We start from the raw sequence: 14,852 nt of genomic DNA, 5'->3' as shown, positions 1-14,852 counted from the left end.
TCTCCAGAAATGCTGCCTGACCCGCTGAGTTACTCTAGTACTTTTTGTCTATCTTCAGTACAAACCAGCATCTGCAGTTCCTTCCTACACAATTAGCTATGGAGTGTTCAAAAATGTACTTTGCAGTGCTGGGTTTGTAATATGGTAACTTGTAGTTTGAGTGATTTTCAGCCGTGACAGCATTGTATGATTAACAGTTTAAGCACAGTTTAAGCTTGAAGCATTTCCGTTTATAACCTGTATCTTAACTATTGTAATGTTTATCCATTCCATTGCTGTTGTGGATCATGAGTTTGACACGTCAATCTGTTGAGGCAGGCAACAAGGTAAAACTTTAATAAACAAGAAACTTTTGTTCTTCATGTCCCATTTTAAAAGGAAGAGCGATGTTTTGGGTCAGGACCCATCTGCAGTTATTTGTTTCAACAATTTCACTGCATCTAGGTACATGTCACAATAATGTACAATTGACCACTATTGACTACTGAGTGCTGCTCTGTTATAAGTGTTGCGATTTGGTTGATATATTAAGTAGAGAGTCAACTGCTCTCTCAGATGGATGGAAAATAAAAGAATTGCTGCCAACGTTTCAAAGAAGGAAAAGGAAGCACAAGCTATATCCCGTTATTTATCTTGCAATCAACATCTCTAATCAACATACCCGTTTTTCTCCCACATCCCATAGATGTGCGGGTTTGTAGGTTAATTGGTCTCTGTAAATTACCCTCAGTGTATATAGATGGTGGATGTGAAAGTGGATTATCATAAAACTAGTGTGAACGAGTAATCAGTGGTCGACATGGACTCAATGGGCTGAAGGGTCAGTTTCCTTGTTGTATCTTTCAATCAATCAATCACTCAATCAATTATTTTAAAAAATGCACGCACATTATTACGTCATTATCATCATGATTTTTGTGAAGCCTATGCACAAATTGGCTTCCAAATTTCCTGCATTACATCAGAGACAATATTTCAAAAAGTACTTAAATGGCTATGAAGTGCTTTGGGATGTCCCAAGTTTGTGAAAGGTTTGAATGCAAATCTTTTACTCCATTTAATGTATTCATTCTCCATTTAACTGCAATATAATTGTTATATTCCGCATTGCAGAATGAATAACAACTTACACGCTAGTTGCTTGGATCACGAGAGAGAGATTTATTACCCAACATTCACTGCTTATATTGAACACCAACTCATTAACATATACATGAATATGTATGAATACATTACACTGCTCTCCTTTTTTAAAGTATTAAATCTAAGTACTCAGTTACAATTTTGTCATTGTGATACTTGATTTAAACCAGTATTTATGAAATCTTAAATGATAAAGATAATATATTTATTTTACATCTACACATTTTCGTTTTACTTATACAGTAAGTTACTTAACTTACAAACCTAACCTGACTACTGGTTTACGGATCCTGCCTGATCATCTAACAGGAACAGATGTAACAGTATTAGATGTTGACTCGACTGTTGGCTTGTTTGGCTCTGTTTTAGTACCCTGACTTTGACCAGAGGAATCTGTTTCTTTGTCTGTACTAACTGAACTTTGTGTTTCAATCACAGTAGTCTCTTCCAACTCGCTTTCAGATAAAAACTCAGGGATTAGAACTTCATGCTCAGTTTTTGGTTCATCTTTGGGTGGAATCTTTGATCAATATGAACACTTTTAATCCTATCTCCAACTTCAACTAAGCATCTTTTTGTTCCACACACTTCCACTATTTTCCCAACACCCCGTTTGCCTCGACTGGACTTGTTGGGAGGAATAGTGAACATGAACACGAACCTGCTCATCTGGCTTGAAGCATCTCTCCTTTTGTGGGTCAAAATGGCGTTTTTGACTCAACTGTTTTTGTTCAACTCTCAAGGCCAAATAGGGTTGAATTAGACTTAGGCGTATTCTTAGCCTTCTCTTCATCAACAGTTCTGCAGGTGAGTAACCTGTTGTTGTGTATTGTGTGGTTCTGTACTTCAGCAAGAAACTAGCCAAACGATGTTTCATGCTGAGCTTTGAACTACCCTGCAAAACCTGTTTCTTGAGAGCATCTTTGACAACTCTAACAGACCTTTCCGCCGCCCCGTTGGAGGCTGGATGGTATGGGGGAACAAGTGTGTGTTTTACACCATTCTGTTGTAAACTCTGGTTGCATGACATATTTGAACCGTTCTGAACGAAACTGAGGCTCGTTATCAGAAACAAGCTCTTCCATGCAAAAATTGATCTCCTCATCTATGGTACACTCAGTAGTAGTGCTTGATCCCATATGCTTAACCTCAATCCATTTGGAATGACAACTAGTACCAGAAAGTGATCATTACCCTTTTCTCAAAAATCTACATGAACTCTCAGAAAAGGTCTACTTGGCCATGACCATGGTTGCAGTGGTGATTTTGGTGGTTTACCCCAATTCTGGTGGCAATTTTGGCAGATGCTACATTAGCTCACCAGTGACTCAATGTCACTGTCAATACCAGGCCAATACACAAAACTTCTGGTAATTGACTTCATGCTTACCATGCCAGGATGTTCGGCATGAAGTTCATTTATAATTTTGTTTCTTAAAGACTCTGGTACAACCACTCTGTAACCCCACTTAATGCATCCCTGCTCACATGATAATTCATGGTGTCGATTATGGAAAGGCTTCAGCACTGAGTTCAATCCACTATCGATTTCAGTCCAACCGTTCAATGTCTGTTCATATACCCACTTCAGCACAGTGTCTTTCTCGGTTTCTGATGCAATTTCTGTTGCAGTCACTGGAAAGTCTTCATCTACAACTTGCAGTGTGTAAATTGAGTTCTCACTTCCCAAGTCAGAGTTCTCATGGGGCAACCGGGACAACGCATCTGCAACTGCGTTGCACTTGGAGCTTCTATACTCAACCTTGTAGTCATACTGGGACAGCAAAATTGCCCAGCGCTGCATCCTTGATGCCGCCATGGAAGGTATAGCTGACTTGGGACCAAGTATCACTAGTAGTGGCTTGGGATCAGTCACTAGGGTGAATGGTCTGCTGAGAAGAAACTTGGAATTTCTTGATTCCAAACACGATGCTGCTTCCTTTTCTATCTGTGCATAATTGCGTTCACTCGGTGATAGGGTGCGGGATGCAAAAGCAATAGGCTTTTCCTATCCGTCATTCATTATGTGGGAGATCGCTGCACCTACACCATAACTTGAAGCATCGCAAGCAAGTTTCATCTAGCGTGTGATATCGTAGTGAACAAGGAGTTTGTCACTTGTCAAGTTTTCCTTGCATATGCACGTTGCTGTTCCTTTCCCCACGTCCATTTCACATCTTTTTGTAGCAGATGATGTAGTGGCTTTAGCACAGTTGCTAAATCTGGAAGGAATCGTGCATAGAACTGCACCATCCCAAGGAATGATCGTAGCTCTGACATTATTGGGTTTTGGCGAAGAGCGATGTCCGTTGGCATCTACTTTGAGTCCAAGGTAGACCACTTCTGACTGCGCAAATGCACATTTACTTTGTCACAGTTTGACATTGTGGCAGTTCAGTCGTGTGAGAACTTGCTCAAGGATTTCCAGATGTTCTACCATGCCCTCTGTGAATATCAGTAGGTCACCCTGGTTGCACACACTGTGTGGAATGCCTTGTAACATTTTGTCCATGACAGACTGGAAATTTTTCGGGGAGGATTTCACACCATAGGGCAGCTTTGTATATGAATACAAGCCCTTATGTGTGTTGATAGTCAAGTACTGGTGACTTTCCTTGTCGACATTGAGTTCTTCCTCCACTTGTTGCTTTAGTGCATATGGTACAGGTCGAATGTGTGCAGAGTACCCTGTTATTCCCGTGTAACTGACAGCAAAAATGTTGCATGTTTGCTTATGACGTTTTCAAGACGTGATTTGGACAAATTGACGCTAAAAATGTTCTTCCAGTCTAACTCTATTCTACTCAGCCAATCCTTTCCAAGGAGGGTTGGTTTATTTCTGTAGCTGGCCACTATAATGGGCAGTGTTCCTGACTAACCATTTTGCTGAACTTTACAGTTCATTTGTCCACGTCTCCAAAACTTCGCCCGAGTAGGTTCTCGACTTGACCTTACTCTCAAACAATGGTATCTGTGTGAACTTTGTTTCATATGGGTCTTTGCTCATGACCGAACAATCTGCTGCCGTGTCAATACACATATCGATTAACTGTTCATTTATCAATAGTTTAGTTTGAAAGTTCTTGCCTTGGCTGGTTGTAGGCTTATCGATGTTGGTTGCATAAATGGTGTACACCCCAAGTTCATTTCCATCTGGGTTCACTCCTCTCTGGTGTTGTCGCTCGATTCCCACAGATTGTTGGTTTCCTGTTTTAAGCTTGGCCCGACATGCTGAGGCGATGTGGCCTTTCTTCTGGCAGTTATAGCACTTGGCCATTTTGAACTGACAAAATTAGGATGAGTGATTACCATTGCAACATTAACAACTGGCTTAACTTGGCTCCCCGCCATATTTTGGTTTTGGCTTAGCGCCTCTTGGTTTGGCCATAGGCACTGCCTTGTGACTGTAAACGGCCATTGCAGTCCGTGGTGGACGAAACTCGCGAGCATTCTTTGATGCCATCTCCATTGTGGTAGCAATCTTGCATGCTTTCTCAAATGTAAGATCTGGAGTGTTCATGAGTTTGGACTGAATTCATTCATCCACTAGACCACAAACAAATCTGTTGCGTATTGCGTGACCGAGAAAGGTTCCAAACTTAAGTTTTTCAAGGAAACAATGTACTCATTGATTGTCTCATTCTGCTTCTGGTTTCTAGTGCCAAATTTATAGCTTTCTGCAATTTCCAGAGGCTTTGGGTGGAAGTGCTCCTCCAACTTCTTCATAATGTCATTGAATGGCACGTCTTTTGCCTTTATGGGCGCAAGGAGATTCACGAGTGTGCCGTACACTTCAGGTCCGATCTCCGTGAGCAGAATCGCTTTCATGCGTTCGCAAACGGCCTTATTTGTTTTAGTCACTTATCTCCATTATGTTGTTTACTGTGAAAAACATGTTCCTTCTCTCCATACAGGAGCTGAACGGCCCTCTAGTCAAAAGTGCCAAGATATAGCCCATGAACGCTGCCATCGTGTTGTTCTCTCTTTTTTTTTTAAGTCCGTTCATAAACCCCGATTTCCTGTCTGTTCTGGTGTAACAATTCACCTAAAACTTAGCTGTACAAAGGCTATTCAGCTTGAAGAACTCGACAAAAAAAAATCTCATACAATCCCAAGGACGGCATCTTGCCATGTAGACACAACATAGAGATAGCCTGACACTCTCGACGATTTGTCCAGCTGCTGTTTTAAACTACAGTCCCTGCATAGAAGGATCTGCGGCTTATCGTGTCCAGCTCGCAAACAACTGCGACACAATTCCGTATTTACTGTTTAAACTGTTAAACAATACTGCATGTTGCAAAACAGTCCAGCACTGTATTTAAAGGATGAGTTCACAAACACTATCCCATCCTCGTCGCCAATTTTGTTATATTCCAGACGGCAAAATGAATAACAACTTACACGCTAGTTGCCCAGATCACGAGAGAGAGATTTATTACCCAACATTCCCTGCTTATATTGAACACCAACTCGTTAACATATACATGAATATGCATGAATACATTACAATAATAGAATAAACATTTGTTCTAAGTGAATTTCAGCAATAGACCGTCTTGCACAATTAAGTTTTAAATATAGTTTAAGCTTGGAGTATCACAAACTCTAACTTATTTTGACACATCATGATTTGACTGATATCATGATGGATCACTGATTATAATGTCTACCTGCATGTTCTATTAAAATTGTGATTGTCCGAAGATTATGTCAGCAGTTTGATATTTCAATCTATTGAGGCAATCAGCAAACATTAATAGTTTCTTCCCTGGCTGCTTGAAAAACAACTTTGATGCAATATTCCAGCCAAATGAGAATGAGATAGTTCTGGCTTTGAATTTGAATTATGAAGTCAGGAGAATTGGATAAATGTTGGATAACTCTACAAAAAAAGCGATTTTATAGACACTGAAGTAAATGTGTAATACAAGATGATCGGGATAATGGATAAAGAAGTTGGTATGGGACAGGAGCTAGAAATAATAGAAATAATGATTGGAGTATTCCCTGACTACATAGTAATTTAATCAGTAGAAAGCTGAGCTTAAGAAATAGAAAAGGATTATGTCTCACATTTGAGCAATTATTGTATAATTTTCTATTTATTTTGTCATCTATGCATACTGTGTTTACAGATCTGTTATGCTGCTGCGAGTAAGAATTTCATTGTTCTGTTTTTAGTACACGTCAATTACACACTCTTGACTCTTTTGAGCTTTGCCTTTCAATAATATCATGACCGACCTTTTACCTCACTACCATTTTACCACATCTACTGATATATACTTAATCCCTTTACATTCCACAATATTTCACAGAGATGATAGATTCACCAGGGCCCTATATAATTAGCGTATTTCTACCCTTGTGCTTACTTCCTCTTGCAATAAAGGATGACAATTTGCTTTCTCAATTGTTTGCTGAAGCCGCATGTTAATTTTCAGTTATTTGTGGACATAGACACTCAAGTCCTTCTGAACACCATCTCGTTTCAGTCTTTTATCATTAAAAAAAGACTTTGTTTTCCATTTTCTGCACAGTTGGTGGGTTGACTTTATATGAACATTTATTTTGGTTCCCATTCCTAAATACTAGTAAAAACTACTCTCACACATCCACCATGATGTAGAGCTCTCCTTCCATTGCCTCCAGACCATTTTCTATGGGAAAGAGTCCTCGTCTCCCAGTGCAAACCTATTCTCCCCTATCTAACATTCACCCTCCTTCTGGACTCCCCTCCCCCTTGCCAGCCCTCTACCCTCTCTGGATTTTATAGAAGTCTGAAGAAGGGTCTCGACCTGAATCATCACCTGTCCATTTCTTCAGAGTTGCTACCTGACCTGCTGAGTTACTCCAGCACTTTGTGTCCTTTTGTGCATTAATCATCATCTACAGTTCTTTATTTCTACTTCACCCATTCACCTTCCTATGACGAGAGACCTGAAGAGTATTGATTGCTGTATCTTTCTCATGATAAATGATTCTTATGCTGGATGATTGTGTATTGAAATATTAAGCTGAATGTACTTAGAGATACAGTGCGGAACTAGGCCCATCAGCCTACCAAGTCCACGCCAACCATCAATCACCCGTTCACATTAGTTTTATGTTATCCCGCTTTTGTATCCATTCGCGACATACACAGGGCAATTTACAGAGGCCAATTAACCTCCAAAGCCACACATCTTAGGGATCTGGGAGGAAACCAGAACACCCAGAGGAAACCCACACAGTAACAGTGAGAGCGTGCACACTCATAAGTTCTAGGAGCAGAATAAGGTCATACGGCCCATCATGTCTACTCCACCATTCAATCATGACTGATCTTTCCCTATCAACCCGATTCCCCTGCCTTCGCCACATAAACCCTGACACCCTTACTAATCAAAAATCAGTCAATCTCCGCCTTATAAATATCCATTAACTTGGCCTCCACAGCAATGCATTCCACATTCATCACCCTCTGACAAAAGAAATTCCTTCTCATCTCCTTTCTAAAGATACATCCTTTTATTTTGAGGCTATAACCTCTGGTTCCAGACTCTCCCACTAGTGGAAACATCCTCTCCATATTCAATCTATCTAGGCACTTCACTCAGTTTCAATTAGGTCCTCCCTCATACTTCTAAACTACAGGGATTTGGGAGTGCTGGTGCAGAACTACTGGAGGGACCTGAAAATAGCTGTGCATTAACGCTCCCCATCCAACCTGACAAAGCTTGAGAGGATCTGCGGAGAAGAATAGGAGAAATTACCCAAATACAGGTGTGTCAAGCTTGTAGCGTCATACCCAAGAAGACTTGAGGCTGTAATCGCTGCCAAAGGTGCCTCAACTGAGTAAAGGGTCTGAATACTTATGTAAATGTGATATTTCAGTTATTTCTTTTTAATTACTTTGCAAACATTTCTAAACACCTGTTTTTTTATTATGGGGTATTGTGGGTAGATTGATGATAAACAAAATTAATTTAAACCATTTTAGAATAAGGTTGTAACGTAACAAAATGTTGAAAAATCGACGGGGTCCATATGGTGTTTATATAAACAACTAAGGTCTTGCCTTCTTCAAAAACTCAAATAAATTCAAAAGACACAATCTCCTGTGTACACAATCATGCTTGATTATCCCTAATCAGCCCCTGACTATCCAAATGCATATATACTTTATCCCTCAGAATTCTCTTCAGTAACTTACCTATCACAGATGTTAGCCTCACTAGTCTATAGTTCCCAGGCTTTTCCTTGCAGCCCTTTTAAATCGAGCCACAACATTAGGCACTGTTCAGTCATCCAGCATCTCACTCGTGTGTAATGATAATTCATATATCTCAGCAAAGCCTGCCACAGTTTGTGCTCTAGCTTCCCACAGTGTCCTCGGATATCTCTGATCAGGCACAGGAGATACATAGATACATAGAAAATAGGTGCAGGAGTAGGCCATTCGGCCCTTCGAGCCTGCACCGCCATTCAATATGATCATGGCTGATCATCCAACTCAGTATCCCGTACCTGCCTTCTCTCCATACCCCCTGATCCCTTTAGCCACAAGGGCCACATCTAACTCCCTCTTAAATATAGCCAATGAACTGGCCTCAACTACCCTCTGTGGCAGAGAGTTCCAGAGATTCACCACTCTCTGTGTGAAAAAGTTTCTTCTCATCTCGGTCCTAAAGGATTTCCCCCTTATCCTTAAGCTGTGACCCCTTGTCCTGGACTTCCCCAACATCGGGAACAATCTTCCTGCATCTAGCCTGTCCAACCCCATAAGAATTTTGTACGTTTCTATAAGATCCCCTCTCAATCTCCTAAATTCTAGCGAGTATAAGCCAAGTCTATCCAGTCTTTCTTCATATGAAAGTCCTGACATCCCAGGAATCAGTCTGGTGAACCTTCTCTGCACTCCCTCTATGGCTATAATGTTCTTCCTCAGATTTGGAGACCAAAACTGTACGCAATACTCCAGGTGTGGTCTCACCAAGACCCTGTACAACTGCAGTAGAACCTCCCTGCTCCTATACTCAAATCTTTTGCTATGAAAGCTAACATACCATTCGCTTTCTTCACTGCCTGCTGCACCTGCATGCCTACTTTCAATGACTGGTGTACCATGACACCCAGGTCTCGCTGCATCTCCCCTTTTCCTAATCGGCCACCATTTAGATAATAGTCTGCTTTCCTGTTTTTGCCACCAAAGTGGATAACCTCACATTTATCCACATTATACTGCATCTGCCAAACATTTGCCCACTCACCCAGCCTATCCAAGTCACCTTGCAGTCTCCTAGCATCCTCCTCACAGCTAACACTGCCCCCCAGCTTAGTGTCATCCGCAAACTTGGAGATGTTGCCTTCAATTCCCTCATCCAGATCATTAATATAAATTGTAAATAGCTGGGGTCCCAGCACTGAGCCTTGCGGTACCCCACTAGTCACTGCCTGCCATTGTGAAAAGGACCCGTTTACTCCTACTCTTTGCTTCCTGTTTGCCAGCCAGTTCTCTATCCACATCAATACTGAACCCCCAATACCGTGTGCTTTAAGTTTGTATACTAATATCTTATGTGGGACCTTGTCGAAAGCCTTCTGAAAGTCCAGATACAACACATCCACTGGTTCTCCCCTATCCACTCTACTAGTTACATCCTCGAAAAATTCTATAAGATTCGTCAGACATGATTTACCTTTCGTAAATCCATGCTGACTTTGTCCAATGATTTCACCACTTTCCAAATGTGCTGCTATCCCATCTTTAATAACTGACTCTAGCAGTTTCCCCACTACCGATGTTAGACTAACTGGTCTGTAATTCCCCGTTTTCTCTCTCCCTCCCTTCTTAAAAAGTGGCGTTACGTTTGCTACCCTCCAATCCTCAGGAACTACTCCAGAATCTAAAGAGTTTTGAAAAATTATCACTAATGCATCCACTATTTCTGGAGCTACTTCCTTAAGTACTCTGGGATGCAGCCTATCTGGCCCTGGTGATTTATCGGCCTTTAATCCATTCAATTTACCCAACACCACTTCCCGACTAACCTGGATTTCACTCAGTTCCTCTATCTCCTTTGACCCGCGGTCCCCTGCTATTTCCGGCAGATTATTTATGTCTTCCTTAGTGAAGACGGAACCAAAGTAGTTATTCAATTGGTCCGCCATATCCTTGTTCCCCATGATCAACTCACCTGTTTCTGACTGCAAGGGACCTACATTTGTTTTAACTAATCTCTTTCTCTTCACATATCTATAAAAACTTTTGCAGTCAGTTTTTATGATATACCTGCCTTTAGCTGCTCTAGGACGTACAGTACCTACTTGACCATAATATGGACTGCCCTCAAGATATCTCCGTTAACTATCCCAAGTTCCCTGGCCTAGTTCCGAAGTTAGTTAGACTTGGCCCTGCAAATTCGGGTATTAATTGTTCTTTTACAGATAGATGCTTGGAAGTAAGAATTAGGCATAACAATGTCTCTATAAAGAGAAGTAGAAACAAGGAACTGGTTTACAAAAAAAGATACAAAGTCCTGGAGTAACTAACTCGGGCTCCCAGTCAGACTCCCAGTCTGAAGAAGGGTCCTGACCTGAAACGTCACCTATCTATATTCTGAGATGCTGCCTGACCCGCTGAGTTAGTCCAGTCTTTTCACTACAAAGAGAAGTCCAGCATGTTGAGCCTGAGGATAAGTAACTCCATTCTTTCTGGGACAGTCCAGATTGAAGGGTTCTGAAACAAGATGTGCAAGCAACAGGAGGAAGTTTAAAGTTCAATTAGCTGCAAAATGGGAAATAAATAGAGGGAAAGGGAGATTTGACTAAAAGAAGGACAAATATCAATATCAAAATGGATTTTCTAAATCTTACATAATTCCAACAAAAAAGACTGAGATTACGCAGTGGTTAAATTTTCAGTTCCATAGAAATTGTTTGGCAATAATTGTTCTCTATTCTCAAAAAAAGAGGTTTGAATAGAAATAGACTAGCAACCAACTGGTGATATTAGTTTATACTTGCCTTGCACATACATCAAATTCAACCCACTTTCTCCATGTGAATGGTGCCTTGAAGATCGAGATCCCATCTCCATGACGGCAAAGCCAAACAGCAACTTTTGAATACTTGACTTAAGCCGTTTGTTTCTCTAGCTCTGAAGTTACCGTACCATTTGCACATAAATCTCTGCCAGCACATTAGTATTTTGACAGGAAAATCTGGGTCATTTATCATAAACCTGATAATGTGCACAATATGTTATGACTTGTTTTAAAATTAGGGGGAACAAAAAATATCTGAAATTTTCCATGTTATGTTAAAGCGTGTTAAGATTTATAGTTCCTTTTTGTTTTAACAAATTCCAGGCAGGCCCTTAAGATATTGGCTTCACATGTCTCTTGTCACGGGTTCAAATCACAGAAGATGTAATAATTTGCTTAACATGTTATGAGTTTAGTGCCCCTGTCCGACTTTCACGACCTAATTGGCGACCTCTGCCAATTGGCGACCTCTGCCAAGTTTGCCCTTGACTCATACTCGCAACATGGTCGCCACGAGGTCGTAGGAGGTCTTCGTAACTTTTCCTCATGCTAGTGAGTGGTCTCTGCGTACCAGTGGCCTCAAGTAGGCCGCGGCGTTTTTCCAGCCTGATAAAAAATGTCCACGAGTAAAAAAAAGTCGACATGGAAAAAATTGATACTTTTTACTCGTAGGTAGGTCGTGATGGTAGTCGTATGTAGTCATAGGTCGGTAACTGGCCCGAGAAAAAAAATGCAAACATGACATCATTTTATCATGTGATAATTTTCCACTCGTAGCTAGTCGTAGTTGGTCTTAGGTGTGGAAGACTGACGTCGAGGGGGGTCGTAGGAGGTCGTAGACATAGTCGTAGGAGGTCGTCTACTTCGGCGAGTCAACACGACCTTGACATTTTTTTAAACTCGTTGAGGTTCTTCTAAACTCGTGGATTAGGTCATCCAAGTGGGACAGGCCCTTTAGTTGTTAGCCAGGCAGTTAGCAAGAACAACCCAACATGTGGGAAAATTTACCAGCAGACAGCCGAAACATTTGAAGAAAATGGAGTTGCTGGGCAATTTTATTTTGAAACTTGTGCACATACCAAATTGCTTGTTGAAAACCACGACTAACATTGTGTACTTCCAACTCATTGTGTCTCTTTGCTTACACCCAGTCCATGCACTAAACACTTAACATCAGCCTTATCCTAAGATGTCTGAAGATGTACAGACCCGAAACGTCAACTATTCCTTTTCTCCAGAGATGCTTCCTGACCTGCTGGGTTACTCCAACACTTTGTGTCTATCTTCTTATCCTAAAAAGCAGCTTCTAGATATTAAATGTTGGGACCTACAATTACCCTACATAATCTAAGTGGCATCCTAAAAATGCAGTAGACAGCTGCAGGAGTGAATTATTTTCAGCACTTAAGATACTACTTGGTGCAGATGTATCTGTGAAAATCAATATGGCATATAACAATGTAGGCCATTTAGTATCATAATATCAAGGGAGGGTTGCATAACTCTGCCCCCATGTCGATTCAGCGGCAACTCAATCCCTTTCCTTTTCCTGTTTCTATGACCTGTGGACACCAGCTAATCAACGATGACTGAAGAAGGGTTCCGACCTGAAACATGTTCACCAGAAATGCTGCCTGACCTGCTCAGTTATTCCAATACTTTGTGTCATCTTTTGTAAAGCGGCATCTGCTGTTCCTTGCATCCACAATCAATGATTCAAGTTGGAAGCTTCTTGCTGCTGCTTTCATGATTCTGGTGATGCCCAAACTAAGCCAAGGGCCTAGATGCTGAAACAGCAAAATTTGACACAATAACAGTTTATTCACCAGCTGTCCATATCACGATTATGGATTCAATGTGAACAATACTCTGTGAGCATATATTGTGTGGCAGCAATACATAACATGAGTAATTGGACTAGTTACAGTGGGAACAGCATCTGAATCTTATCTTCCGAATATTTCTAGCAAGGAAAATCTGTTAAAAATTCATAGGATGCCACAGCTTAAAAAAATGTTTTCAATTGTCATTTGTCAATGGTGCAATACATTAGTTTTAGATAGCGTAATGGTGCTGAACATTGGAGTGCCCATTAGGTACCATGTGTGTTTATATGCGATAATTCTCATCCAAAATCACTGCCTTTATTGCTTTGGCAAATACATGTTAGAAACAAATGACAGCAAGAAAGAAGGGAAGTATTGAAAGTATCCCGAAACTAGTCCCATGTACCTTCATGCCTGCTGTTACCTGTCAGATGTTGGTAGGCAGAGATTGGAGATAATTTGCCCATTTCCTCTGCTGTGATTCTGGATTCACCCCACTTTAAATAGTGTTTGAATCAAATAGAACACTCTGAACCCAGATAAACTAACATTGTACCTTTTTGTTTTAATACAATCCAGATTTGAAGCAAAGAAAAGATGGGAAACAAAAAGTAACATGGGCTATATGTGAAGTCATGACACAGGATGAAAATTAAGTGAGCATTGAGATGTGAAACACTTGACCTGCACTTGCACTCTCAATCCAATCTCAAGGGAGTCATCTGGAAACACTTTACAAGAATATAACAATGATTGTGCCCTGCTGCTTCCATAGCTGCACATTAACCGATTGAGAATGATTTAGCCTTCAAGTGCTTAAAATTTGAACATGGTCAAGGAGCTTGAAAGAGGATTTTGCCATTCTATAAATAACCTTAAGCAGGCCCCGTCGTATCTTTTGGTGACACAATTTCGTAACATGAACAGTAAAATGATAATTATTTCTGCCTGCTCACAAGCTCAGCCACTGTGAGCTCTGCTTACCACCGGAAGGCTGTATTTTCAAGCTTCGAGATTCTCTGTGAGTTAGAATCGTCGCCTACGTGAGGTGAACTTTATCTGTCCCTGTATTGCCATGTCATGGGCATTCCACTCTGAAGAAAGGAAAAACTGCACTGCGTTTCTTGAACTCCTATCTTTACCACTCAGTCACTGAAATTAAAAGTGTTAGAAGATTGCTGTGGAAAAGAATATTCAATCATCTGACTGGAATATTAAGCATGAAGAACTTTTTTTCTCATTAAATAATTGCTTCAGTTTAGCATGTTCCAGATAACCTGTTTATACATATTATGTGCACTATTTCAGCAAGATATAGATTGATCAAATTGTTATACTTCCTTCTATAACAAGCATATTTTGTTGGTTTGATGTATTTTTTGCCAACCTACCCTTTTCTGCATATAAGTTGGAAATAATATTTTGTGTGGTTGGGGTGGGGGGGGGGGGGGGTAGAATTATACCATGTATTTATGTTAATAAAAATACCTTTTCCCCTGTCACCTTAAAGCCCTCTTGTGTTTGATATTTCGGCATTTCGTTTGGACCTCACGGGGTCCAAATGACAATAAATTGAATTGTATTGTATTGTATTGTATTGTATATTTCCATTCTGGGAAAAAGGTTCTGACTGTCTACCATAAATAAGTTTCTCATAATTTTATATACTTATGTAAGATCTCCACAATCTCTGGTGTTCCAGTGAAAACACTCAAGTCTGTCCAACGTCTCCCAGTAGCTAATACCCCCTAATCCAGGCATCAATCTGGTGAACCTCCTCCGCACCATCTCCAAAGCATCCACATCCTTCTTGCAATGGGCCGATCAGAACTGCATACAATACTTCAAATGC

General features: G+C 40.7%; 1 protein-coding gene across 3 annotated transcripts in view; it reads left to right on the top strand.

Moving 5' to 3' along the window:
• The window catches only part of fam204a (family with sequence similarity 204 member A), a 73,851-nt gene extending 59,349 nt beyond the window's left edge, over positions 1-14,502 (top strand). For all 3 annotated transcript variants that reach the window (XM_033033967.1, XM_033033968.1, XM_033033966.1), the window contains one exon: positions 13,580-14,502. In XM_033033967.1, the coding sequence (XP_032889858.1) occupies positions 13,580-13,631 (52 nt within the window). In that variant the 3' untranslated portion in view covers positions 13,632-14,502. The remainder of the gene's footprint in view (positions 1-13,579) is intronic.
• The last annotated feature ends 350 nt before the right edge of the window (positions 14,503-14,852 follow it).

This window comes from Amblyraja radiata, chromosome 15, assembly GCF_010909765.2.
Source record: "Amblyraja radiata isolate CabotCenter1 chromosome 15, sAmbRad1.1.pri, whole genome shotgun sequence".
Lineage (NCBI taxonomy): Eukaryota > Metazoa > Chordata > Chondrichthyes > Rajiformes > Rajidae > Amblyraja > Amblyraja radiata.
Note: the sequence above shows the minus strand (reverse complement) of the source record. Positions and strands in the feature narration are given on the sequence as shown.